The sequence below is a fragment of the Neodiprion fabricii genome, chromosome 4 (genome assembly GCF_021155785.1).
Source record: "Neodiprion fabricii isolate iyNeoFabr1 chromosome 4, iyNeoFabr1.1, whole genome shotgun sequence".
NCBI classification, from domain to species: Eukaryota; Metazoa; Arthropoda; class Insecta; order Hymenoptera; family Diprionidae; genus Neodiprion; species Neodiprion fabricii.
The window spans coordinates 20019231-20047028 of NC_060242.1; the positions used below are offsets into that span (position 1 = coordinate 20019231).

General features: G+C 41.6%; 1 protein-coding gene across 5 annotated transcripts; it reads left to right on the forward strand.

Annotated features, from left to right (window-relative positions):
- Nucleotides 1-27780, forward strand: LOC124180516 (PR domain zinc finger protein 1-like). Of its 5 annotated transcripts, none has more exons than XM_046566139.1 (8): nt 1-662; nt 17800-17970; nt 19919-20038; nt 21119-21244; nt 21448-21574; nt 21699-23321; nt 23613-23954; nt 24517-27780. In XM_046566139.1, exons 2-8 carry the CDS (start codon nt 17806-17808, stop codon nt 24735-24737), a joined length of 2724 nt encoding a protein of 907 aa, XP_046422095.1. In that variant the 5' UTR covers nt 1-662; nt 17800-17805; the 3' UTR covers nt 24738-27780. The 5 variants fall into 5 exon arrangements, with proteins under 5 accessions (XP_046422095.1, XP_046422099.1, XP_046422098.1 ...); XM_046566143.1 differs by lacking the exon at nt 1-662 and adding an exon at nt 1348-1368; XM_046566142.1 differs by lacking the exon at nt 1-662 and adding an exon at nt 15850-16024.
- Nucleotides 27781-27798: the final 18 nt, after the last annotated feature.

The following is a 27798-nucleotide window of genomic DNA, read 5'->3' on the forward strand; positions in this document are numbered from 1 at the left end:
TGCCTCGCCGCCGCTCCTCCCCGCTCGCTGGCTCTGCCCACCTACCCACCGCCCGTGCTTACCCACCTTCGCTACCATCCGAAGCGTCAGTTTGAACACCGCGGCTTGCTCGCAACAACCATCGGTCAACGGTTCTTCGATAGTTGTCGCCGGTCGCGTTTTACTCCGCGACGCCATCAATCCGATCAACCCAGTTATAGCTGCGCCGGCAACCTTGCACTTCTGACAATCGGCTCCGATCGGTTTCATTGAGTGTCACGACGGCTCTTCTTCGCCATTACCTCGAGATCCTGAAGAGGTACTCATGTTCGACGCGACAAGTGTGACTGACCAACGGTATTAGAGAAAGACTGTCACTCCCGGGTGACACATTCCGACAGTTTGTCCTCTGACCATCGTAATCTCCCGCAGGCTGTGCTTTCGTTACTTTGTGTTTTACGCACCGCAGTTTACTGGTCCGGGACTTTGCGGACCGGAGGAGCAGGGATGTAAGTGATTCCGAGTGCGGGTTTCGACGCTTCTAACGTTATTCATGCAGGTTCTGGTTGAATACTCAGTGTTGTGGAAAACGATATCGGTATTACATACAGTGCAGTGCGTCCTGACAGGGCTCTTCAAGTTCTCCACACGGACTCAAGCTGCGGTCTTTCGACGAGCCTCAGGTGAGCAACATCGTCGTTAAATACCATGCAAACACGCTCGTCGATATGCACAAAGTGCACACACGGAGTTTCGTTATTTTATCCGCGTGTGCGCCGCCGCTCGTTGGTTATGCAACCGGTCAGTCGACGACTTGGTTAAAGGAGCCGGGAGGCAAGCAAGGTCATGGCGATCATCAGCCGGCTTCTTCCTCGGTCCGCAGTTCCTACAACGAGCAACGAGAGTCTCTAATTAGTTTCGACATTGCGCAACGGTCGCGGAACGCTTTTGGCGCGATGCTCGCGCAGCTCGCTAGTCGGGTTCGAATTTCTTTTCCCGCGCATTTTCGTACACCCTGCGCTATCGTCCTCATCGCCCTGGGCTGTTTCGAAATCGAATCAAGCCGCGGATATTTCGCCGATCGGTTAAATCGGCTCGAAAGAATTTAGAATGACGCTTGTTTAATTGATCGGCCATCTCGTTGTAAGATCGTTACACCGCTGATTCGGCGATTGTCGCCAAGTTTGCTGCACGCGCTCAAAGCTGAATGACGACAATCGCACGATTTCGTGCACTGCTCGGCCAGAACCTGTTACTCCCGTCGTTCTCGTCGTCTGCTGCTGCAACGCGAAAGCGCCGACATGTTGCGTCGCGTTGCATTGCGCTCATGTAACGCCCGCCGAAAGACGACCTCCTCCCCCGACGCTATACCTGCATATCACGGTCTTGGTAACTACGGATACACCGTTAAACACACTCGTATTTCCTAATATGTCATAACGGTGTAACTCCGCCATTGCCCCCTCCCCGTGATGCATTCAATGAGAGAGAGAGACAGAGAGAGAGAGAGAGAGAGAGAGAGAGAGAGAGAGAGAGAGAGAGGGAAGTGGGGGCGGCTTGATGGCGGAGACAGAGGGTTATTCCCCTCGGCAACGGTATTTACTAGTTTTCCTTTTTTAATATATATATATATATCATTGCTATCCTCGTTCAGACACTTTACTTTTTATATCACCGATCATACCTACCCCCAGATATGCCCGGATCTCGTTGAAAACTTGGGCGAAAATGCAAGTTTTCGGTTTCCTTCAACCGGTTTTCGACTTGCTACACTTTCTTACTTTAAGACATTTAACACCGTGTTATGTGCGCAGAGATCGGTGCACCGCAGTTCCATTTTTAATCGATTTTCACGATTTTATCTCGGGACACAGTTTTAAAAGTGTAACCTAACAAAAATATGTCATAGGTATTCCATATCTCCGCAATGGAATTCGATTATTTTCTTTCGAACGCAGTCAATAGTTCGAAAATACAAATGTCTGCCATATTTATTTACAGTAACCTCACGATTTTACTGTTACATCATTAACCTATGCAGATCGGAATGCAGATGTAGTAAAAACGTTGAGCTTTCTAATTGTAAAAACGAAAATTCTTATCACTTGACGTGGTAACACTTTAAACGGAAATTACATTCACAGATAAATTACTTAAGCTGATTCCTACACATATAATAGCAACGAATTACAAGACATAAATTCTCAACGGTAAATTGCAATTATAATTGAGGCCGTTACTGTGAATTACTGTATACGTAATTCGGTAGACATAATTCTTCCGTCGTTGTGACTCAATTGTCTCATATATACATATACATATAATAATTTTTTTCATCAATCCCAAGAAACAATTACCTTATCGATCCGTAAAAAAATATTCGATGAATATGTGTAATTATTGAATGAATCAAGTTTAATTCACCGATTGTCTAGTTGAGTTTGGAGTTTGGAAAGAAGAATAGTGCATTTGGTAGCATTAACGGTGCGAAAAAAACCTTCAACTAATCAAGTCTAATCAAGGCTTGTTCGTCGCAATTTCAACACAATTCGTACAATTTCTTATTCACTTCAAACATAAGTTGGACCGCATTCTGCAATTTAAGTGTATGTAACATCGGTCTCGTTAACCAAAAGGATGTTAACTAAATGGAAATGATTGTTTGCCCGCAAATTTCATGCATCCGACTTTGCTATTCGTATATTCATCGTGTTTCGGGACCTTCGAGTCGATGCCTGTTATCGAAGAACGGCGAAGCCGCTCGCGCGTTACAGTTTCTATACGGAATGCAGTTTCGAAAAGGGTTTTCGGAATTTGCACGTCGAAGGTATACAACATAATATAGCAATGAATGGTCGCAGGTGCCTACTAATGTGACGTAACGGTACATTCACATTCACCACCGCAATATTGGCACAGCTACGAATTGCTTGCTCATAGCTCAATCACGCGATGATACGTGTGCATCCACCCCACGTGTGGATTACGAGCACAAGTATAAAGTCGGGTGTATGAAGAATGAATGCAACAGTTTTCTAGAAATTAATCAAACTGTCTAAACCAAATGCACTCGTGGACAAGCAAAATTCATTGTCTGTATAGTTTGGAAGGGGAAAACTATGATTGTTATAAATTTATCGTCGTTTTGCGAGTTGCTGCGAAAAAGCTCAACGATATTGTTGTTCACAGATTTTTTATTCAAGTTCCGATTTCGGCTCTGCGCTGTTTTAGAGTCGGATAAATTTTTCTATCGTGACTGACTTACCAGCAAAATGCTAAAACGACCTTTAGAGAAGAGAGTCGTATTTATTTGGCAGATGATTACTTAGTGTACAACATGGAAACAGACTTTACTGAAAAGAAAATATTGATTTTTACAGTCATTGAATATCGTTCTGAATTTTGATCAGACGATATTTCGTGCAATACGAATGAAACTAAAGGATTATGAGAAAAGATTCACTGAATTTCGAGACCTGAAATTCACCGATACTTGAAAACAAAAATCATTCTTATCAAATCTGAAAATCGGGAAATCGACATTCAAACCCGACGATTTCAATTCCAGCCTCCTGTATTTCACTGATCCTGAGATTTAGCCTGAAAGATTATTCCGACCGTGTTGGAATTTGAACTGTCGGCATCAGTTAAACCGCGAATATATCTGCAAGCAGTAAAGCCAAAATCTACGGCATGAGGCTGCTTCGGAAAACATGAAATTCGCGAACTTATAGAGCGGCATGAAAAATTGAACAACGTATTTCATAAATATTTACCCTCCTACACGTTAATGCCACTATAAACTGATCATGAACCACATCAAAGCTGGACATTTCGCATTTTCTGCCTCAGGCAAGAGTCGCAAGTCTTGTACAGGCATACCTCAGACACAGAGCATCGCAATTAGATCCTGATGCAATAATTAATAAATACGAAAACCGACCTTGTACGAATTCGGGATGTCCTGCACCCAGAGCGTAACGTAACGAACCGTTAAGAGAAAAATAAACAGAATTAAATATTATTCTGAAACTCAAGAATAGACTTGATAAAACATGAATTCAAGTTTGCAAATATTGATTATTATAATTTACCGGATTTTCATTCCATTACGGGAAGGAATTACTGTTACATTTACTACTACTTTGTAGTAAAGTATTACACTCGGACTGTCGATCTAGTAACTTTCAGTATTACTGTAAAAATCACTTTAACATCAAACTACGCGAGTCTCTCTGCATTTTTCCGGATATTACAGTAAGACCGTCGGCAATTTCATTTCCACGTATACAGATCCCAAACTAAATTGCAAATTAGCGTCAATTCTTCATCAAAGTGCAGAACCTCACTGTACATCGACGTCACGAAGTTTAACTCCCTCCCTCCGCCCCCAAACCTGGCTTTGCACGCGTGTTCACCGTAGCCAGCCATAGCCAGCCATAGCCAGCTACGGTCTAGGCATAACCCCCAACGCTTCTATAACTTCATAGATAATACAAAGATACAGATACAGATAGACGCGCGTGTATATGGGTCCTCGCCTGTGTGTACCAGGCGTATATCCACCACCGTGGCTTCAGCGGCCACGGTGTCATTGACCGTTCTACATTGACGCGCTGTGGCTGCCGTCTAACTGAAGTCACGGCCAACCATCAGCCGTGAGAGATTCCCTTCACTTTAGCCTTGCCTCTTCGCAAGGACTGTACGTTAACTTCTGCCTATCGACGGCTGCGAGCCATTCTCGAGTGCGAGCAAAGTCTCCATTTTTTCTTCGTTTTTCACGAGGTTTCAACTTTGCCTCACCTTGTATTTTTTCTATTAGGGAAAATTCGTTCTGAGTTTTGCAAAATGTGGCTTTCAACGATATCAGTAAAGAATTAATTTTTATAAACTTTACATTTATAACTGTTGTATCTGTTGTGTTGCTGAAATTAACTAAACTTTGCTGAACAGAATAACTGAACTTCACCAGAATTTTTGCAGATTTTACCGTAATTGCCATACAGATTCATACGCAAAGTACTGCTCGCAAAATATCGTTAACAATCTTTTTTCCCTCTACTAATTTCAACCTCGTCATTTTTTATCATCTGCAGATAAACATGTCGAGCGATTCGGGTCGTTTAATTTGACAGGAAAAAGGAAGACCTATTCGTACAACTTTCATTTTTGGATCAATATACTCGATGACCAAATTTTACATTAACTACTTTATATAATCTTAGAATTTAAAACAGCCGAATGAATCTGGCAAATTTTGTGATTTACGTTTCTTAATTGGTACTTTATTTTTCTTCGATTCATACCGTGCACTTTTAATTCCTTGATTTTTTGTTACTATTCTTCCCCCGTTCCTACCTCATACTGACAACTGTTAACATCCGAAGGAACATGAAGTTCGAACATCAAACGCTGAATAATTGCATTTGAATGAAAACGGTATCGTGCCTCTACACTATAACCAAACAGCTGCAGTACGATATTCTAACCGTTCGTTATGTAAGGTGAAAGGGCAATGACTGATTGTAAGAGTTGACATTGGCATTGGGGCTTCGGTTCCACAAGGCACTTAATTCGACCGGTATAATACGATGATTGAGAATAAAGGGTGCGAGTGAATTCAATTACGCATCGCGGTGCGCCTGCATCCATGATCTATAATCAACCAGATGGACGGCCGTTCTCGATTATTTCTATCGTATTCTGCAGTCCGGTCAGTCGGCGAGTTGGTGACACGCAACTAGCATTGTACGTACAACAAGCAAGGAAGGCTTATGTGATACACCTACTACCTACGATGGGTGAAAATAATAAGTCGGTCAAGGGAAATTCCGCGCTCATTTTATAATACCGCGACAAAAGAACGACGGAGTTCTCGACGATCGCTGCAACTCGGCTCGGTGCAGAGAAAAAAATTGAGATGCGAATGAAAAATTGTTTCGGTCAAAGACGCAATTTTTAAAAGTCAATTCTCAGGCCGTAAAAGAGACGCTCCTTGGTTCGGCGATCGGCAATGTAACAGTTGAATTGTATGTCCATAATTATTACGCGCGATTATATCTGCAGTGCAGAAAATTTGAAGCATTGTAGATAAAGTTCGAGAGGTTTTTAAATTACGAAAATTTATATACAGTAAAAAAATCAAATTCAACCGCAGATCCAATTAACCAACACCAAAGGAACCGCTATCTTCACGTTATACGCACGTCACGATTGAAATTGAAGATTACAGATAGTAATTAACATTACCATCGCAATGACAATGATCGAGGAATTTTTCATTCTTTTGTTTCTGCCAAGTTTTATTGAGGCAAAACACACAATAATAATGACTATAGTAATAGCGGAAAATTAATGAATAGCAAAGATAATAATACTAATAGTAATCAAGTTTACGATAACTATCATCGATGAGACAAATTTCTTGTTAAAATTTGAGAAAGTTTAAACGAGAACGCATCGACCTGAAAATGAATTCAAAGTCTAGTTAGTTCAAACAGAAAAGAAACGTAATAAAATAAGGTCGAGGAGACTGATACTCTTTTTCTTTCTACTTTGGATAAATACAGGGTTAAAAAAAAAACAATATAAGTATGAACGTGTATATACGTATAATAATAAAACAGGAACAGCAGTGCAGTACAGACATTGGCAATGATCGTTGTTTTCGACGGAAGAAAGAATTATTTATAATACGTAGTGAATATTCGTGATAAAAAAAAGGACGTAAAACGCAAGTTAATAAACGATGTAAATATATCAAATATAACAGCGATGAAGCGAAACAGTAAAAATTTGAATAACCAATTGAAATCTTGCCGCAAAAGAAAAAACCGGAAATCTTGGCCAGTGAAGATATAAAAAATGATTAAAAAATCCTCTTAAAAAGGATTACGCACAAGCGAGATAGGAAGAGAGGAGCAAAGTTTCCCCCTCTTCCAGAGTAAATAAAAAATTTTAAATTCGGAAAAAAAAAATGCAGAAGAAACTGGAAACGAAAGAAGGCGCAAAACCGGCGGTCTAAGAGTCCGGCGTGCCGGTTGATCAAAGTGTGCTATTACAAAATGGGTTACGCGGCGCAAGAGAGTAGCGAGGTTCAACGACCGCCACTCGCGGAGCCAGGCCGACCAGGTAGCGAAATCATTATAGCGGTCACCTAACTCACTTGGCTGACTCGAGTCGGTGCTCTACTACTCGCCGCTCCGACGCGACGGCGAGCTGCGTGGGGAGGCTTACGGTGTTTGCGGCTCATCGTCAACCCTTCGCGGCGCCTCCGTGCCATTGAAAGCTGCGCAGCGGCCGTGCCTGACCCTCGCTTGTTCCACTGCCCGGCTGTCTGACGAGCCGCTGACCGCCGCCACTTCCACTTTTGCCTTGCGTAAAGTCTGCGCGAAAATACTCTGGAACGGTAGAACGCAACGCGATAAGGCAGGCTTACAGGTTGCGAAAATTCTCACTCAAGCTACGTAACAGAATTTTAAAGGCACTCCGTCGCGTGGAAAGGAATTTTGATGCGATCAATTTTAACCTTTTATTAACCGGATCGGGGAACACGTGTTATATTTTGATATTTGTTCCATGGGGGGTGGAAATGTGGAGGCGAAAATATTATTCATTGAATTTTAATGATTAAGAAGTTGCGATATGGAAGAGTCAAAATTTAAAACGGTAAAAAAATAGAATACCTGATTGACAAATCATCGGAATTATAAATATTTTCAACATTGTATTTTCTGCTATTTTTACATTCTTATCCTCACCCTTCGCGGATTTACTGCTTGTTACATTTGCATTAAAAATAAATCATTTTATTCGCAAAATTAATCCTCTACGAGTGATGGGAATTTAATTTTTCGTAATGTTGGTAACGTATTTATTCTTAAATCATAAGTTCCACGATTTTACAGATTGGATTTTTTCCAGCAACATGAAAAGTTCAAGGGAAACGAATCAGTCTCATACGTTCGTCTGTGAATGAAATGAGTTACTTTTCATTTGAATCGGTCAAATTATATGCATTTTGACATTATTAACAAGGAGTTTACAGTTGAATTTCAATGTTGAACCGTTTTTTTTTTCTGAATCACAGAGAATTTTCAATTCTATTTAACTTAATCGGTTTTTGTTACACTTTTTACGCCTTTGATTCGTCATGTTTTTAACCTGACTGTACTCCCATGCATCCTCAACTCTTTGGACGTAGTGCAACGTTATAAAATGGAAGAAAATATTGATACCGCGCTCTAATATCGCCACTGAATTAGGTAGGTCACGGATTTCTGCTCTTCACATTGTTTCTGTCTTCGAAACAAAATGAAAACCCTCAAAAAGACGAAGTAGCTTCATCTCCTTTTTAATACTTAATCTTTGGCGATAAACGACCTGCAAGGAATGACAAAAAGGTAAATCAATGAATCATATTGATGCACGCAATGATTTAGAGTCGCTGCTGTATTTGTTTCTTCCTTTTTTTTCAATTTCAACCTCGTCTTACCTTTAACGATAATGATGTCAACTGCGGTTAACCGGTACTGACGATTAATCACTATCTATCGCGTGACGTCTATCAATCGCACGGTGAATAGACGTGCGGATTAGATAAATTCGCGTTCCACGGCAAGTTTTTATCTGAAACGATAAAGAGCGGAATTTTCTTTCTCTTCGTCCGATCTCTTTCTTTTGTCCAAGATTATTGGTAATTGACCAGGCTATCGGAAGATTTCAGGTTAATCGTTAGTCCCATTTCCATGACTGATCGTGACGACACGTATAACATTAATATTTTCGTATAGAAAATAATCCTCTCCATGCCTATACTTTAAACCTATTACCTGCACATGACGAAAAGAAACGGTATTAGGAAACAAAGAACGTTATTTCGAGTTTTATATTACAATATTCCGACTTTTTACAAATACTGCGTACAAAAAAGAGGTTACAATTACTGACATTAAAACTGACATATGACCTGGTAATATTCTACATTAATCAACAAAAAACCTGACAAAAGCGCGATAAAATTTGCAAAATTTTTTGCAATTAATGGTGTGAGTAAAAAATTCGCATCAACGTTGCTAGAGTGGTTATTCTTACCAAACGGTAAGTCATGGTGGAATTTGATGTGACGTCAAGGGTTGATCTTTATAGTCAGTTTAAGAACGGAGGGAGAATATCAGGGGAATTATTATACGGGCATGATGAAGGCTGATGTAAAAATGAATCAGGTCAGAGAGGCACCAGAAGTAACTGCGGCCGCAGCCTTCGGCGGAAACATATTCCATCGTCGTGCCCTCGATATCTGCCATCCATCTCGTAGTTGTCTAACCTTCTTAACCGGCGAGGGAACGTCCGCCATATTTCTTTTCGATATCGCGCGTGTATTCGCCGATGTAATTACGGTAGCAAATGAAATTCGAAAAAGCTATTTACGTGTGACTTCGTCCGCCTTGCGTTGAAACCTCAACACTCGCGATGCATATACGTAACATAGATATCGAAGAATACAATAGCGATTAACTTCTTGGGTAATGTGGATTTAATCGATCTAACCCAGTTTCGGAAGTACATATTATGGTATAGGCGGGAATAAAACATCCGATTGATACTACGTCCGAGATTTTGGAATTTTATGGGTTAAATTTTCAGTTTCCAGACCATCCTCGAAGGCGAAATCTTGCTATAAACAATTCTTGCCATCGTTGGGTTTGAATTAAGCTGTTTCCGGGCGGTTTTTGAGCGCTAAAAACGATCGTACGATCGAAATGAAATCGCAAGCGGGGTCACCGGCGGCCATCTTGATCTCTTCGATTCACCCGTAGTGAAAAATTTCTTTGTTATCCAATTTGTGTCGGGCTTGCAGTTACAGTCTGTAAAAATGACGAAACATCATCTCGAGCGAAAGAGAAGAAGGTATAATTTCTTCCCGTTATATTCATCCGTGGTGAATGCGGATTCATCCAGTGTGTAACCTACGCTCGGATGCGAGGTTAGTCACACCAGATGCGAAAGAGAATTCGGTTTAGAACGACAGTGGAGCAAGAGTGCGTTGGCCGCGGTCAGCCGGGCGTCGGGACGCACGCGTCCTAGCGTCGTCGCGACGCGTCAGGACGGCCGTGAATTCGTACTACCTGCACAGCCTACGCGATGCGAACGAACGAACCTGATCGCGCGACGCAGCGTTGTGCGTCCCCTTCACCGCGGACTCGCAACCTGCCACCTATATAGGTACTGTTATAATCATTTCGCCACATTCGGGTCAACGAACTCGTTTGGCTTCTCACGTCGTTCTCTCGTAGGTATACACACGCACATGCACACCTGTGCCTCGTCTGTGTAACCGCGCTGGCGATATTCCTAGCTAATTTTCAGCGCCCTGTTGGAAGCCACTCGCGACTGGTGAACGAAATCCGAGGAACCAAGGATGACGGTTTGAGATAACCGTAATAATCAGCTATGCAATCATATTTATGATTTTGACCGGTGAGAGACACATAGCAACTAGATGTGAGAAAATAAAATGAGATTTATAAAAAAATAAATAAAACGAGAAGTCAAGTTAAATACACCGTTCGGATTGGTGCACAGCAAGTTTATTCTCATCTTCGAAGAAATTAATCAGGTCGTTCTGATAAATTTTGACACAATTTTATACGGCCTATGCTCACCCTCTGTATAACCCGTACAAATATATATCACAAACGAGATATATGCACTGACAGTTTTCTCAACTGCTACGCGGTAATTTGTGAGCAAAATTCTTCCACCAGGATATGATACCGACAAAGAATACATTTTTATTTGGTCCAAGTGTGTTTGGTTAGCCGAACTAACGGTATTATATTCATTGTACAAAACGTACAGTCAATTGAACTATAAAAAGATAAATCTACTATAACGGTCCCTGTGAGAACATTGATTACGATATTCAACTGTATCCAATCTACCAAATATAATAATAATTTTTCTGACGTCATTTGCAAATACGGCTGATTTCTACGTCCCTGATGTTTTCTTTTCTTATTATTTATTTTATTTTTTTTCTTCACTTCATTTGAAATAAATTATTCAACTTCATTCGCAGCTTGTCAACCGCATGCAATAGCAGAGTATTAAGTCTTTGGTAAACTTTTCAGCCTGTGCTATCAAAGTTCGGTTACAAATTCTTTCCTGGAATAAATTATGGCAATCGAAAATTATCGCGGATCAAGATCCTCAATAGGCTTATTTTCAGCCCTCCCGCCAGCTTCGTCGCATGTGGAACGGTACACCGTTACTTTCCTCATGCCCTGTGTTTAGCTGCCAAAAGTGATACCATTCCTGAGCCGAAAGTACGACAATTGCGGTAGACAGCGCTCAGCGTCGAGCGAATTCCGGAGTGATTTAAAGCTTGTTCTGCTGGCAAACTCCTTTTACCCCAGGAGAGCTGAGCGCCATAAACATCTAGTAGGGCTCCATTGCAACTTGTATTTTTCACCTCGCGGAACGTCAATCTGAAAGAATAATTGCGACGATGTAATCGTGTTCCTTGTAAATATCACGTCAAATTCATGCCGGTGATCGCAGGTTTTTGCAGATTGCAGAAAATCCAGTTTCGAATTCGACCGTTATCCAAGCGCGGGAAATTCAAACCTTAAATCTGATAACGAAGCGCAATTGCGTAACCGAGGAGCATGGTGGGCCGAATTTTGTCACCTCGAGGTCGGCGGAGCGCGCGCGTCGGCGGAACCGTGAACGGGATTTCGGTTTCAATTTTACTTTTGACGAAGGGGCGAAGCTCTCCGGATGTCAGGAGCCGCGAGTAGAGGACCCACTCGAAGTGATGACCGACATGGGGGAAAGGCGGGGGGGGGGGGGTTCGCGTGAAGAGGTACAGTTAGCCGCGTGACGTCACGGCGTCCGAGGAACGGCGGTTTTGTCCGGCTTGGAGCGCGGGGCGCGATTTGTACGGCCGTAAGAGCGGCGCACTGCAGAAGGTATTGAAACCTCTTTTACTCAACCGGGCAAGTATAGCCGAACCCAAGTAGGACAATGACCGAGTGAGACCTCCTTCAGCGTGCAACCTCCTTGTTGACTACCGCCTATCCTCCTTCTTCAGCTCTGCTACCGCCTTCCGCAGGCTCTGCGCTCCGCGCGCCCGGGATTTTTCCGGTTTACATTCTGCGATACCCCGAATCGCGGGGTTCCCGCCACGCGGAAAATCCTGCGGACCTCCGTCGAACCGGTTGCCGTTACGCAAGGCGCGATGCCGATTTTCGACGGAAGACGATTACTTTTCGGTCGTTTGAGAAATTTTGAATTGCTTGCAACCCTCGATCATCGAAAATAACTATTACACGCCAGTATACAGGTATATAAATTATTATTCTGTAAATTTATTAACGATGAGTCAACTTGCCGCGTCGATCGGTTTGCCGAAAAGTGAAATTTCGAGACTCTAAATTCCCCCGTGATGTACTTGGCGGTTCTTTCCATTCATGAATTCGCATCTACACACAGGTATACACGGTGTACACTCATTCAGCGCCTCGATGTTACACCGCGAACAGTCGGCTAGTTCGTCAACGATGCTAACCGAAACACTTCATTCCGTTTTTGTTCGTCCTCGTTTTATCGCGCTGCGAATTATGCAGCTTGACCCGAATATGCGATGAAAATGTCGGGATTTCAGTGTTTCAAATTAATTTGGTGAACTAATCGGATCGGTAGACTATAAGCAAATTGAGTACATTTTTATAAATATGAAATTCGCTCCGATCGTAAGTTTCTGGTTCTTGAATTTTCTTCGTTTACTTATTTTCGATGTCGAAAATCAACGCTTCGTTATTTTGCAGTAAAGAATTTTTGTCCCGAAATTGACGTGTCTTGAACAAAAACTTGCTCACGAAAAAAATCTTCTTTTCATTGATTAAGAAACAAAATTGGATATGTAGGCTTTTTCCCGGAGAAATCCAAAAGCTCTTAAAAACTGATGTCAAATCAACGACTGACGTAACGAACGAGTAAAATAGGTCACTCGCTTAGTTGAAGATTTTTCGAAAAAGAAATCGAGCAGGATAACAAGAATGAGTAAAAGTGTTTTCAAGATCGAAGAGCGATAAAGCCGAATCTGTACCGCTACACAAATTATCGTTACGTTGAGCAGTGGGCCGATAATTAGTCAGTGGTAATTAACCGCACCTTTTGTATTTCTGTACAAACATCGTCGTTAATACTAGATCTTAATGCCAATGAGTTTACGACAGATTAAGTGAAACGGTTTGCCGTTTCATTGCCGAGGAATTTCCTCGGGTTTACAAAGCCGGCTTCTGTGAGACTAGCGATTGGTGGATAGCAACGCCTAATGGTCGTCCAATTTGCCTTATATTCTTCTGACCAAGACTAATCGCCTTACGATAGCCGCGTTCAATCGCCGCGTGAATTTTACTGCACGTCTCCGCAGTCGCTGCGAATTCCACCGGACGTGATCAACGCGTTTAGAAATTTTCTAGCCAGGTCAAAATCGGGCCGCTGTCGCGCGCGTTTCGCAGAGCGCCACGTATATTACATGCCGCACAAGTCTGTCGAGCGATCCGAATTACGAAATTGGATCGTGCATGTGCAAATAGTTTTGCAGAAATCAGTGTGCCAATTTTTTCGCGTTCAAATAAATCCAAAGAGATTTATTTGTAAAATTGTTTATTGAAATTAGGGGGGCATGGAGAGAATAGGTAAAATTACAACGATCCATTTATTGTTCTCCTAAAGAAAATTTTCTAACACTCTAACACCTCAATCAGCGTATCGTTTTTCTCCATTTAAACTCGACACGTGAATGCTTTAAACGATGTTCCGTTTTTCTGTGTCCATTTCACCTTGCGGCAAACTTTCCGCGATAGAAAAATTCTAAGTACGCGATAGTAAGATGAGAATTCTCTGTCTTGTTCTTGCTGCAAATTTGCGAGAGTCAGAGAAATAGGAGAAAAACAGTAGCATTATTATTAACTCGAAAATGAGATTTCTCTATTCACGCTCATCCTCACTGACTAATTAAATGATATTTTTCCGCAACAATCGTGATCTTCATTTCTAAACGATCAACTCGATTAATGGACACGTTACTTTAAACATGCAAGCCGTCCTTAGGTTTTTGCGAAACATTCTGGATTTTGACTAAGCGAATCCTAAAAAATTAGAACATTTCGCCCTCATAAGTCTGAGAAAATGTATACTGAACATGATACTTACTATAGTTAAAAATGCTCTCACCATTTTTCTGTACCGTATATTTCAAACTCGTTGTGTTGAGTAATAATTCTTGTATTTCCTTCTTCCAAGTTTTCTCTCTTAATTCTTACCCCAGTGTGTCGATGTTGGAGAAAATATTCTGACAAAATTGTATCTACGCTCCTGTCATCTGACGTCAGTGCACGTGTATTTAACCTTGCAATCCATCCGTCCACCTCACACCCACGCCACTACTACGAGCATAGATATGCACGTTTGAAGGTCACCTTCGTTGGTCCGGCGAACGCGCAACCACCCTGGCATAAGGTCACGCCTCTCCCCCTCCGGATCAATTCTTCTTATTATCACAGAGATTGACGTAGGAGACGATTGATTTTTTACCCACGGATTGGCTCGGTGCGGACGAAACGACGTACGGATAAAATTTTAATTTTTTACAGTTATTTCTATTCGGTCTTCAATTATTTATTCATTCAATTTTCAACTTAATTTTTTAGTTATTTAATATTTTGTAGAATGAACTTTAATTCGGAAAAAGTTAATTGAATTACAGTTTTTGAGACTATAAGCTTCTGGTATTAGCGTGTCTCACTTTTCCACCCCGTGCTTTGAATACTTGTATAATATATGGTTTCTGGACTTTGCCTCGCTAATTTCGCATGGAAATGAATAACAAAAATTAGAGAACATTTTTCAAAATAATTAACGCTTCTGAATTGCGGTTTAACAAGGTCCGAATGTTTATTTACAAAGATTCTGAAAATCTTTATAATTTTTTAGGGGGTGAAAATGAGACGGTTCAAAAATTGCTGTAGGTAACTGTCGAAAGGTTGACATTCTGGAATTCAATTCTTCGTGTACTCAAAGGATTTCGAGTAAATTCAAATAACTTCAGTTAGCACGAAGTGAATTTGAACGTCTGCGTGACTTTGACTACCCTAAACCGGCTCGAATTGAAATGACTTCGCGTGCCTCGACACAACATCAATTTACTTAAAGTGATTCGACCCGACATCACGTGACTTCGAGTCAATTCGAATGACCTCATACAATGCGATACGACTTCATGTATTTTCACAAAGTCACATCCTCAAGTGAAACCGAATTTCTCAAAGTGACCGAATGTTGAACCCCAAACGTAACCGCGTTACGCAATCGAGCAACCCCGGCATGATTACAAGAAATAATAGGTCAAAAAAAAAAAATCATTCGCGCTCGTCCATTGCACCGAAACACCATCGGAAGGATCGCACACCGACCATCATGCAGCAGGAGCGAATGAAAGCGCATGCGCGACCGACGTTCGGAACCGTGCACGCGGAGTTGCCGGGGGGTTTCGCGAAGGGGGTTCGCGGAAGTCGGAGAGAGAGAGGGAGTTTCGGGAAATGCATAAAAGAGGAGGACCGACTCTGCCGGCGCAACGCGGGTCGATGGGAAGCGCATCAGAGAGAAATGCACCTCGTCGTTGTGTTGGTGCAGGCGCAAGCCGCGTCTATGCGCCTGCATCGGTGTTCACCCGATCACACCCGCGAGTTGCGCCTGCATGGACGTTTACCAACACACACGGCACCTCCGCGTTATCGGTGTTCGCCACCGAGCGATGCACACAGAAAGCTCTTCGCCTGCAGCCGTCAGCCCGACCAGCCAAGCTGAGCCGAGTTGGGCTAGGTCAGGCCTCCCCGAGTTTCACACTGTGCCAATCGCGCGACGCGGTACCCGGAATTGTTGCGAAAATTTTCACTAGAAACATATATTATTAACGGGACAGATTTTTTCATCAATCGTTCGCTCGACAGCGATATATCGCCATCGCCGCTATCCGGTAACCGAAATTCGAGTTCTCGATTATCGCGATTTTTTTTTGATTTTTTTTTTTTTGTTCTTTTTATTTGTCGCAATGTTCGCCCGATCATCGAAAGTCCGTTATTGACCCTTTTATTTGTCCCCTCGGAATAAACCACCGAGTAAAAGTGTCGGCGCGATTCTTTTCTTTTTTATTTTTTTATTTTTTCGTTGATGTTTTTGGTTTTGTTTCTTATTCTTGGCTCCCTATCTTTCGCTTTCTTTTTTTTATCCAATCCTCCGCAACCTCTTTCACTATCTAATGGTTGACTTCGGTGTAACGCGTTACGAACAACTCCAAGTATAAAGTCGTCAGAGAATATACACAACGACCGAATTGGCTTTCGTTGAGTATCGATCAATCTGGAATTTTAGTGTTTCGCGAAATAAAAAAAAAAATAAAAATGACAATGTCGAATAAGACTGATTTGTGATGTTTATAGTGAAACTTGATGATGACTTTCGAAGTAAAACGAAGAAAGTTAAATGTTAAATAAAATCGAACTGGAATTATTGACGATTGTGAATGAAAATCTTTTTTCTGTGCTATCGAAAACTTCTAAACCTAACACAGACGTTGAAACTATGGAATAAAATTTCTGAACAAACTGATCGAATCCGACATCATTCGATAAGAAGATAAGAAACGATTGTTAAAAAAAATAAATTACGCATTCAACAAACGTAATGGTTACAACAACACTGTAGTAGCAAGCATTAATTTTGCCGTGTAAGATTAAAAAAGAAGTGCGGTGATCGGGTAGTATCGACGAATAAAATCAATACAGCTTGGAAATATAAATGTTGAAAACAGTGAAGCGGACGTTGAATGGCTGGAAAAAAAAAATTTTCCGAAAAAATATATTACGTCACAACCGTGTGAAAATAAGGAAAGTTGTTATTATAATAACCCAGTTACCGATAATCCCTTCGGTTTCGCTGAAAAATTACCGAATCACGTAAAGCCGCCCCTCCTCGAGTCTGAAGTGTTAAAAATTAATTCAGCGCTGTAAATTCCGGATCTCGGATTAAATATATAAGAATACAATCAAGCTTAAAGAATATGCACAAAATCAGGCGATAATCTTCTCAGCCGTAATATAAAATTAAGTGAATATAAGAAGAAAAAATTAATGCAGTCGAGGACGAATGCGGATTAGGAACTTTTGGTACGTTAGCAAATTTCGGCGTTATTTTAAGCCCGAGGTGTTGCGGAAGGACCGCGTATGGAATGCGGGGTGGGAAAAGATCACAGGAGAACGGTAATGGCAGGGGATGTGAACCAACTCCGAGCAAAGAACTCCATCACTCTGCAGCGAACCGATCAATGCACAGGCCAGTTTCACTTTCGTAGCGTTAAAGGGTGCACTCAGTCACTGCACAACGTTATACCTATAACGTAACTCGCGATGCGGTCTTACCGAGCGGAGGCTAATTTTCGTTGAAGTAAATTCCGCGCTGACGAGAAAGGTAAAAGCTCTTACGAGGCTTTGGGAATTTTCTCCAAACGGAAAAAGACGCCGCGCGGCGTTCTCCAGCGTTTGTTTAACCCCGTTCTCCATCTTGAAGCAAGCCGAATTCCGATCCTAACAATCTTGGAAAAAGGAATCCGAAAACGCGGCTGCTTTTACTCTTTAGTAAAGATTTTACCGGGGGAGTTAATGCCAGCCCGTTCCTCCGTCGCGCGATTGGATTCTCCATTTTGGATTCACGCGCCCCGAAAGCCAAACTCAATTTTCGAATTTGTTGTTACAGTAAAACATGGAGGGCAGCGAGTGGGATCATGGCACCCTCAGGGAAGAGGAATTCGAACAGCATGCAGTCTATTTGGTGCCCGACGTCACTCCCAGCCCCAATGACGCCAACCACGCCGAAGCCTCTCTGCCAAGGAACCTGGTCCTCAAGCCTTCCCAAGCCCTGAACGATGTAAGATTGAGCTGAATTTCTGAATTTTTTGAACCGCAAAAATTGATCGGAGACTCGAATTTTTTACATAATCATCATTCTACCACTGTGAAATAATTTATTTTTTATGCATATATTATCGATTTATCGCTGCACCAACATTAAATTGTCACAATAGTTTCGAAAAAATACTCTACGGATGACCGTGATGAAAAACAAAAAAAAAAAAAAAAACAATAACATCATACTTTATTTTCTGATTGTGACTGCAAAACTTATTTTCATTTCTTTCGGTGTGTGACGATGTTAATTTCGGTGCGATATCAGATCCCCGCAGAAGTGATTTCTTGTCAAAACCAAATTTCTCTCAAAGTGCGTGAATAAAACAACGATTCACAAGCCTGAAGTGGAGTTTTTGAGATTAATGCTTTGATCGATTCTGAGAATTTGGTTACTTTTGTTTCGATCCATGCGTCATGGAGTTATTTTCTTGTGAATAGTTATCCTAACGACCAAAATCAGATCGTGGATTAACTCCGAGCCTTACTACTAACAACCGAGTCTTAGTGCTGAATAATGATCATTCATTGTTCATTTCTGTATTTATAAAAAAATATCAACTACTGCTTTATAAGATCAGAGAATGAAAATAAGTTTGCTCGTAAGTTTCTGACGCAAGCTTTAGGGGAAAAATGAACTGATTATACATATGTACCTACAACGTAAACAAAATGACGTTCATTGCAACATATGTTGTTATCAATGTTCAACCACATAACTATCGTAACTATGAAATGTTTACGAGGCTAAAATTAGTAACATTAATGTATCGAAACCTTGAAACGAAAACTACTATTTTGCTCCTTTGGAATACCTGACGAAGTTGAATTTACAAAATCTGAGTTTGTTGATACTGTATTAACAATTTACTAAATTTCAAGTAATCCTAAAGTTGCAAAGTAACGACTTTTTCCAAAGATGCATCATTGCACTAACGTTACAAACATCAACATGATAAATGTTTCTTGTTTTTATGAAATAGACGTTTTTAAAATACGCTATTCACGCGTATCATTTCGTCATGTGTGACAGTAAGTATTGAGAAAATCATAGTCACGATGACGATACATCGTATCCGGCTATTTCTGTCAATCGATTCGTTGGCATGGGTGGGAAAAATCGGATTATATTTAGGATGAAATACTTCTTACCTGACATTTGTGTCGGTGCAGCAAATACCTTTTGTAACTAAAACAAGTTTCCTCAAAACAGTTTATGTATTGCGACGGATATATTGTCGAATTTTATTGTGTATTGCACGAGCTGAAAAATAGCGACAGACTAGAACGTTCCAACTGACATAAAGCTGAATTTTTATTACTGTTTTACTTTGAATTTTTTTAAACTAATAATCCGTACCGTTGATACTAGATGATAACTCGAACTTGGCAACAGTATTTGGACGGATGTTTAAATTTTGTATATCAAAACAACCGAATACTGAAATAAGGTAAACAACAACTGAACGATTCAAGAGATTTAATGTGTGGTATTTAAAAGTCAATTTATGTTTCGTCAACTGAAAGAACCGAATACTAAGAAATAAAATATCGAAACTAGCGAAACTAATTCCTCTCAAAATTCGATACCCGACAACGTGAAAATCCTAACTACAATACGGAAATATGTAGTCTATTTATTAATCAGAGATGCAAGCTGCTACATTGATCTAAACTGAATTTTCCGAAACTCTTGAATACCGTACAGAATTGTTGAAACTCTACTTCCAGAGGCATTTAAACTTCATGGAGTAAAAAAAAATTGAATAAATAACTGAGCCCAGTCATCAAAATCGTCATTTGACTGGAACAAAATTCGTAAAAATTACTTATTTCCCGCACCGATTTTGTGACTAGCATCGAAGCTCTTCTAAGAATTGTGAAAATATCATCGGCAACTGCTCTTTCAGGTCCTTGGAGTTTGGAGTACAAGTTACATCCCGAAGGGAACTAGGTTCGGCCCTTTAGTGGGACAAGTATACACGAAGGACTCGGTGCCGGCAGACGCTAACCGGAAGTACTTCTGGAGGGTGAGTAGTACACGGTATAACATATCAGCCATAGTGCAGAGCCAACAAGATAGCCGTTACCCGCTTGCAGTCGTTACCCGTTGCATTAAACACGAAGCAAAGTTATGAGTAAGTTGATAAACCGCGTTGATAGTACGGTACATTACGCCTCATACATCTTCGTGCTTTTCCGCGGCGTTTCGCCCGCACGAGGTTCACGCCAGTTGCGGGTACCGTTAAACCCCGGAACGCCTTTTGGTTTCAATAGAAGATAGCGATCGGCGAACGATTTACATGATCCACGTGTGTAACTCGAGCAGGTTGCGTAACAATTTTGAACGGGCGATCATGCAGTCCAATCGAATTTTCTCCTGTCGTTTTCCGTCCAATGGCCCCGAGGAACGTGGAATCGGACGAAGCCCTGTCCCTTCTCTGTAATGTTATTTACCCACTCGTTTACCGTTGCTCGAAACACTTTTGAGCCTCTAACCCGCCGAGCGAAAGGTCGCTCCTTACACCGGTCGGGAACTCCGCTATGACATGCTATTTCACTGTTTTCTTCAGCTCGCTCGCCTTGCTGCCAAGAAGAACGGTTCTACTCAAGGCCGATACTCTTTCTGTTCTCTCAAGGAAACTGCAGTCAATAGCAATTATTCCCAGTCGCTTTGAACTCGTACAAATCAAAGACCGTTCGAAAGTGTTGACCGACGGAAATGAAAATGGCCGGTTCTGGCAACGGTGAGACTGATCGCAGGCCGAGTGTATGATCAGTAAAATATAATGGACTGATAATCAATGACTAAAATCGGAAACAATTAACACGCTTAATGACATCATCGAGGCATTAGACTGCAGCCATCAGCTATTGTGAGATAATGATGATAGCTGTCTCTCTAACAGTATTCTTTGTCTTCTCTGATGTTCCGTTCTTATTGTTTTCTTTTCTTTTACGCGCGGGCTTTAGAGTCCCTAATTCTTTGTTACGCGATGAGGATTTGACGGCTCTGCGCGTCACATGGGACTTACAGTTTATTTAACGATTGTAAAGCCGTTCTTCTATTATTGCTTATACGTTTGTTTCTTTTTCTTTATGGTGTGCAGGTATACAAGAACAACGAATTGTTCTACTACATCGACGGATATGACGTACAGAAATCAAATTGGATGCGGTACGTCAATCCTGCTTACTCCTCAGAGTCCCAGAACCTCATCGCTTGTCAATACAAGGTAAGCATCATCGGCGATGTTGGATTTATTCACATAACTCAGGACGACATTAGTCGATTCTTAATTCCGAAGTCGCTGATTAATTTAAAATACTTTCCGAAAGACTTCCAACAGTTGATGGTACAGTTACACGGAGAAATAGAGTCTAAGGAATCAAATCACCTGGAGAGTAACTACGTTTGTTTTCATCTTACATGTTTCAGACGAATATTTATTTCTACACCATCAAGCCAATCCTACCGAACCAAGAACTCCTTGTGTGGTATTGCAGGGAATTCGCGGAAAGGCTCAACTACCCTTTAACCGGAGAGCTGATGCTGCAAAGAATAAGTAATTATAAGTCGCTAAATGACTGCGATATGATATAATTGAATTTTCACCTTTGCGGAATACTTGTATGTTGAAGAAATTGGTGTATTATTTCTGACGAAGGAATGCGACGATTGTGTTACAGGACAACAGGTTCAACAGTCGGCAATAACGACTGAAATACCAACGTCCGTTGAAACGACCCCAATGAAGGAGGGTGTGATATACGAGAGGCGTTCTCAGATGACGCCAACTGACGGCTCCGTGAGGTCGGATGAGGGTTACCACTCGAATGGCTACCACGACGAGATACTGACACCGCCCGAGGAGAGTAGTGAGTCGGATTCGGAGAACAACTACGTGTTAGACTTCAGTAAGAACGCGAAGGGTCCGAGCAGCGAGATACTGAAACAGGATAGCAGCGTGGCGAAAAACGAGTATCGTAAGGTGAAGATAAAAATCAGCAAGACGTATAACAACAATAACAACAACAACGGCTTCAACAAGAGCATGGAAAACATACAAGAGAGGGACGAGATGTTGAGCGGTGCGACATCGCCGGACGTTCATCAGCTCCAAAAGTCAATCTCCCCGACGCTGGTCATCCAGAAGAACACGGTCTTGTCATCGTCGAACGAGGAGCCGGTCGAGAAGATGCCGAAGCAGTTCTACGAGCCGGAAGTGAAGTCCTCGGGTCTTCCGGTGCCCGGAAACCGACCCCAGTACCTGACGAGCTCCAGCAGCATACTGGAGAACATCCTCCTGCGAAGCAACACCGACAGTAACAATAACACCAGCGGGAACGGAGCAAACGGCGGCGAAAACTGCACCCCGAATTCCGTGACCCCGCCACCGTCGAGCCCGACGGAAATGGCCTATTCCTACAAGAAGTCTCACAGGTACGGTAACATCATGCCATGCAGTCCGGACTCGAGTTCGAACCTCCCGATGCAGACCGAGCTACCCGGAAACGGGGTCAACTCGACGACCGGTCTGCTCCAGAGCAACGCTGCGCTGCATTCCAGCACCGGAAGCCTGCACTCCAGCAGCTCAGGCAGCGTTGTTCTCCACTCCGGGAAGCCCCAGCGGAAGTCGAAGAGCCCATCGCCCGCCGCCACTATTCTCTACTCCACGTCATCCATCACCCAGATTCCCAGCGAGTCCAGCTCCGTCTACCTTAACACCAGTCCCAGCCTTGCCCCCATGTCGCCGGTACAGTCCCCCTATCCCTACGGCCTCTATCATCAGGGTAATCACCTCCATCACAACGTCGCCCCGCTTTCGATAAACACCGCCTACTCGCCGACCCCGACCAGCATGTACGGGGACCGGAACGAGCGCAGAATCGAGTCTCACCACCAGCTTCCCACCTCGTCGACGATGCAGATGGACGGGAACCAGGCCCTGATAACCGGCACGCACAACCTTCATCTGGGCCATCATCCCGGACTTACCATATCGAATTCGATGAACAGGTACTCCCCGGCCAGCTCGCTATCCCCCGATGATCACGGATGCTCGCAGAGCGGGGCGCTCAGTCCCAACTCCCAGGGGTCCAGGGGTTATCGGTCCCTACCCTACCCCCTCAAGAAGAAGGACGGGAAGATGCACTACGAGTGCAATGTATGCTGCAAGACATTCGGTCAGCTATCGAACCTAAAGGTTCATCTCAGGACCCACTCAGGGGAGAGACCATTCAAGTGCAACGTTTGCACGAAGAGCTTCACTCAGCTCGCTCATCTGCAGAAGCATCATCTGGTTCATACCGGTAATTTTTTTGTCCATTTTCTTTCGAATGCGGTTCAAAGTTCCGAATTTGCAAATTTCGGACACTAGACCGTTACATCGAATGGTTGAAACTCCCAACGTTACCAATTTTCACATTTTATGCTTCACGGCATATGTGAAGATCATTAGTGACGTTTGGAGTTATGACCATTCGAAACTCTGATCTATGAGGAACCTTGACTCGCACCCTTTCCTTCTTCTTTGATATTTCGTTATAGTGCCGTCGATCTTATCTTTAATTATTTTGTTCGATCGCGTTCTTGTTTTCCAGGCGAGAAACCGCACCAGTGTGAAATCTGCAAAAAGAGGTTCAGCTCTACGTCGAACCTCAAAACCCACCTGCGCCTCCATTCGGGGCAAAAACCCTACGCCTGCGATCTCTGTCCCGCCAAATTCACCCAGTTCGTTCATCTCAAGCTTCACAAGAGGCTTCATACCAACGAACGTCCCTATACTTGCCAGGGTTGTGACAAAAAGTACATCAGCGCTAGCGGCCTAAGGACACACTGGAAAACTACCAGCTGTCGGCCAAACAACATCGAGGATGAACTCGCTCTTGCCGCTGCCGTTGGATCACCAAACTATTATGAATATGGGCCCGATATGAGCGTGGGTAAGTTACTCCTCCGTCAAGACTGGAGAACAATGCGTGGTGGAAATGAAATCACAGAGTTAGTCTGATCAAATTTTTCTGGGTAACCGGAACCACCGTTCCACTATCTCTTCACTCTTTCGTGTCACAATGTCTGATAAAAACATTTGCAAATCCGGCTTACTTCTCTGTATTTAGAAAATTTTCTCCGCTAATTGCCTGTACAATTAGTCAATTTGCAAGTATTCTTAGCTTATGTCAAATTCTTATATCGTGTTGAATATCCAATATTTATTTTCGATGTAACGTCACTTTCTGTTACGTAGGGTCCGACCAAACCGAGGCTTTTTTAGTTCATCAAGTTCTGCTTTTCGAAATTAAATTACTCGTTCTACTTGTCTCAGGACTCTAGGTATAATCGAGCCTTCTCGATTAGTTTGAAAAGTGTCAATTCGGATGAAATCATTCCTGAAACTTGAAAATCTCACAAGAATCTTGCAAATATTGAGTTCAAATCAGTCGGTTGAAAATATCTTCACTTTTTTCAACAAATTTATATAACTTGAACGATTGTTGTTTTCAGGAAACATGTCGTCAAAAGAGTGTGAGCTCGAACACATCGAGAATTACGAAAGACGCAGCAACAGCGTTGGGAACAACGTAGTTGGTTCAGGAAATGCGGTAGGTGTCGGAAACGGTCACGGACACGGACCGCATTCGACGTCGTTGCACAATTTGGAAAACTCGGTGGGCAGGCCGAGCGTGATAGAGTCATCCCAACCGCACATCATCGAATGCACTTAAAAGAAGAGAAATAGGCAGAGAAGCTAAAGACCGTTGAGAAAAGAGTATTAAATTAAGCTAGTTTCAGAGCGTATATATTGTAATAATAAGCGCGCAAAATCCACCCACGGACTCGGTGAATCATATAAGGTGTATGTGATATTCGGATCGAAACGGGTTTCGCGATAATTTGTGACACGGTGATTATCGGCCCTGGAATCAGGGTGAAAGCGGGCTGAAAACCCAAATTCGAAAACGATGAAGCAAAAAAGCTGAAACAAATTTGGGCCCCTCGGGGCGCTTTTTCAAATTCCAGAAACTTCCGACTGAGTTCTTCCCCTTCTTTCATCGACTCATTACAGATTCTGGAATAATTGATATCGATTTTTGAATGGTATGATCGAAAACGCGCCCCATTAATCCGGCTTTGTAAAAGGTGCTAATTACGTTAATCTGCAATGTGAGAACCAAGAGATGAGAAAATTTCGAGGGAGTGGGAAAATCGCGATCGAAGAATCGCTCTAAAACAGGGTACCGTGTTGTTTATGGTTACGCATGCCTTGATTGTGACCCCCGCACACAAGCCAAAAATTGTGCGATTTTAAGAACGCAGCGCCACGCGTTCCGAAGAACAGATTCCACTCTTTTTCTACTATTATTTTTCCACTTTTATTTATATCTTACATCGTAACTGTTGAAATGTCTGAAGGGTTACTTGAGGGTTCGGTTTTGTGGATCGGAAAGTACTTCTATTTATTTATATTACATATTGTAAGATATTAGACATAATGTTGTTTCAGAACTTTGGCGCGTGGCGCTCTCTTAGTCGGTCACTGTTATAATGCATTGTGCAAGGTGCAGTGCTATGCAATATTATATAGGCGAATTGCGTGCGACGTGGTAAAGCATACAGAAGTATAAAGAGGAGAAGGAGGAGGAGGAGAAGAAGAAAAAGATTAAAAAACCGAGGAGATATGAAAGAAACGAACAAACAAATAAACAAAATGGCGGATTTTGTCGGCACCCGCCACAACTTAAAAACCAGTGACGACACGACTGCAACTATACGAGACCTGTACCTGTATATACTAACATTATTGATTAATTATTCGGTATTAGAAAAGTAATTTAAAGGTAAAAGAAGTGAAAACAATTTAGAAAGAAAGAAAATAAGTAGAAGAAGCAGAAGAGGGAGAAAGAGTAATTGATATGTAGAAAAGTGAAGCAGAACAAAAAAAGAGAAAAGTAATTAAAGAGATACACACTTAATTTAAAACACTCTACAATTCATTCAGATATTATATATATATATAAAATATATATATATACGGTAAGAAACTGTGAGTGAGTGCAGGGTGATAGGCTAAATCCACGGTAACTTGATGTTTAATATTCCTCTGATTCGTTAATCTGCAAAGAGGTATTTTATGCATACTCACAGATCCCCGGTTAATTTAATTTATTCCCAATGCGAAGGAAATCCTCTTGTTTCCTGTAGTTTTTACCTTAATTCGAGTTACTTTGGATCCAGTGTTATCACATACAAAATACAAGAATGAAAAAATAATAACGAAACACAAGATATTTATGTTAATCATAGGCTAGTAATTTATTAATCGACCAATTATTTGTCTCCTATAAACATATACACAGAAACTGGCGCGCGCGCGCCCGCATATTACTTATATTATTTACAAATCATTAGTCGCGATTCAATTCATAAACTACTGTTCTATGGTTTCAATTACATACAGTTTCTATATAGTAATATTAAAAAAAAAAGAAAAGAAATTAAAAAAGTACAGATCAAGCGAATACGTAAAAACGATACGATGCAGATCGCTCCAGCTGCTAATTATTACTATATGAATTATTGTATACCGTACGTATATAATACACATAGAGTTACACACCTGTTACATACACGCAAACGCGCGCGCAAACACAAACACACACGCATTATCGAAATAAATTTCAATCGAAAAAAAATCTTTCAAAATACTCGCATAGTAAAAAAATACCAACGATAAAACGAAGCTCAAAAAAACTTAAAAAAAAAATGTAAATTTAAACACATAAATGATATTTACTCGTGGCTATAAAGTCCTCTGCAACATTTGAAGCAAGGAAGGAGAAAAAAAAAACTGTTTAGAGATAGCCCGAGGGCCTAACTATTGATACTTGCAAATAACGAAAAAAATTTATCTACGACCTTCCTTCATGCAAACGCATAGCCAGAGCTTTCTGCATTTCCACACCAAACGCGAGTTATCGCATGCAACGTAGAAATCATTCCAGGCGGTTAATCGCAAGCGCTTGTATTTACGATAGATTGTGAAACAACAATAGTGGTAATAATGATAATGATAACAACCACAAGGTATAAAAACCAGAAAAACAAAAGTATGAATTTACACAGAGCGATGATGAGTCAAGGAACAATATTAATCTAAGCATTCTAATAATAATTAATGTACATACCATAGGGCAATTAACACAGAACAACATAATTGAACGCTGTTGAAATACTTGCACAAATAGGAAATCGAAACACCGCATGAATATCCAGACGATGTATATAAACTATAATTAAATTTCGTTAGCATTATTGTTTTGAGCTTTTCGTCATTGGATAAAGAAATTATTCACATTTATTATCCCACATTGATGATACATTCGTTTCTTGTAATCATCACCGTCATCACAGTATCACGCGATCATCTTTGTATGACAAAAAGTTATCTGCGATTAATGATGGGTTACCTGTTTTCTGAGAAAAAAAATAAATAAAATGCAACCAGACATAAGGAGAGAGCGTGAGAGTGAGAAAGAGGGAGAGAAAAATTTTATTCCATAACATATTAATCGCGTTGCCGGGATCTTCTACTTTGTGTGCGTAACGAGCGTCGCCCACTATACATAATATACATATTATAATTATATAACCCACGTACACATTCACGCATGTACATGCAAACGTGATAAGAAAAATTACACATGTAAATAGGCGCGCGTCTATTCACCGTAGAACTACCGACTGTTGAAACGAACAACAGCTTTTGAGGGGGGAAAAAAAAGTAAG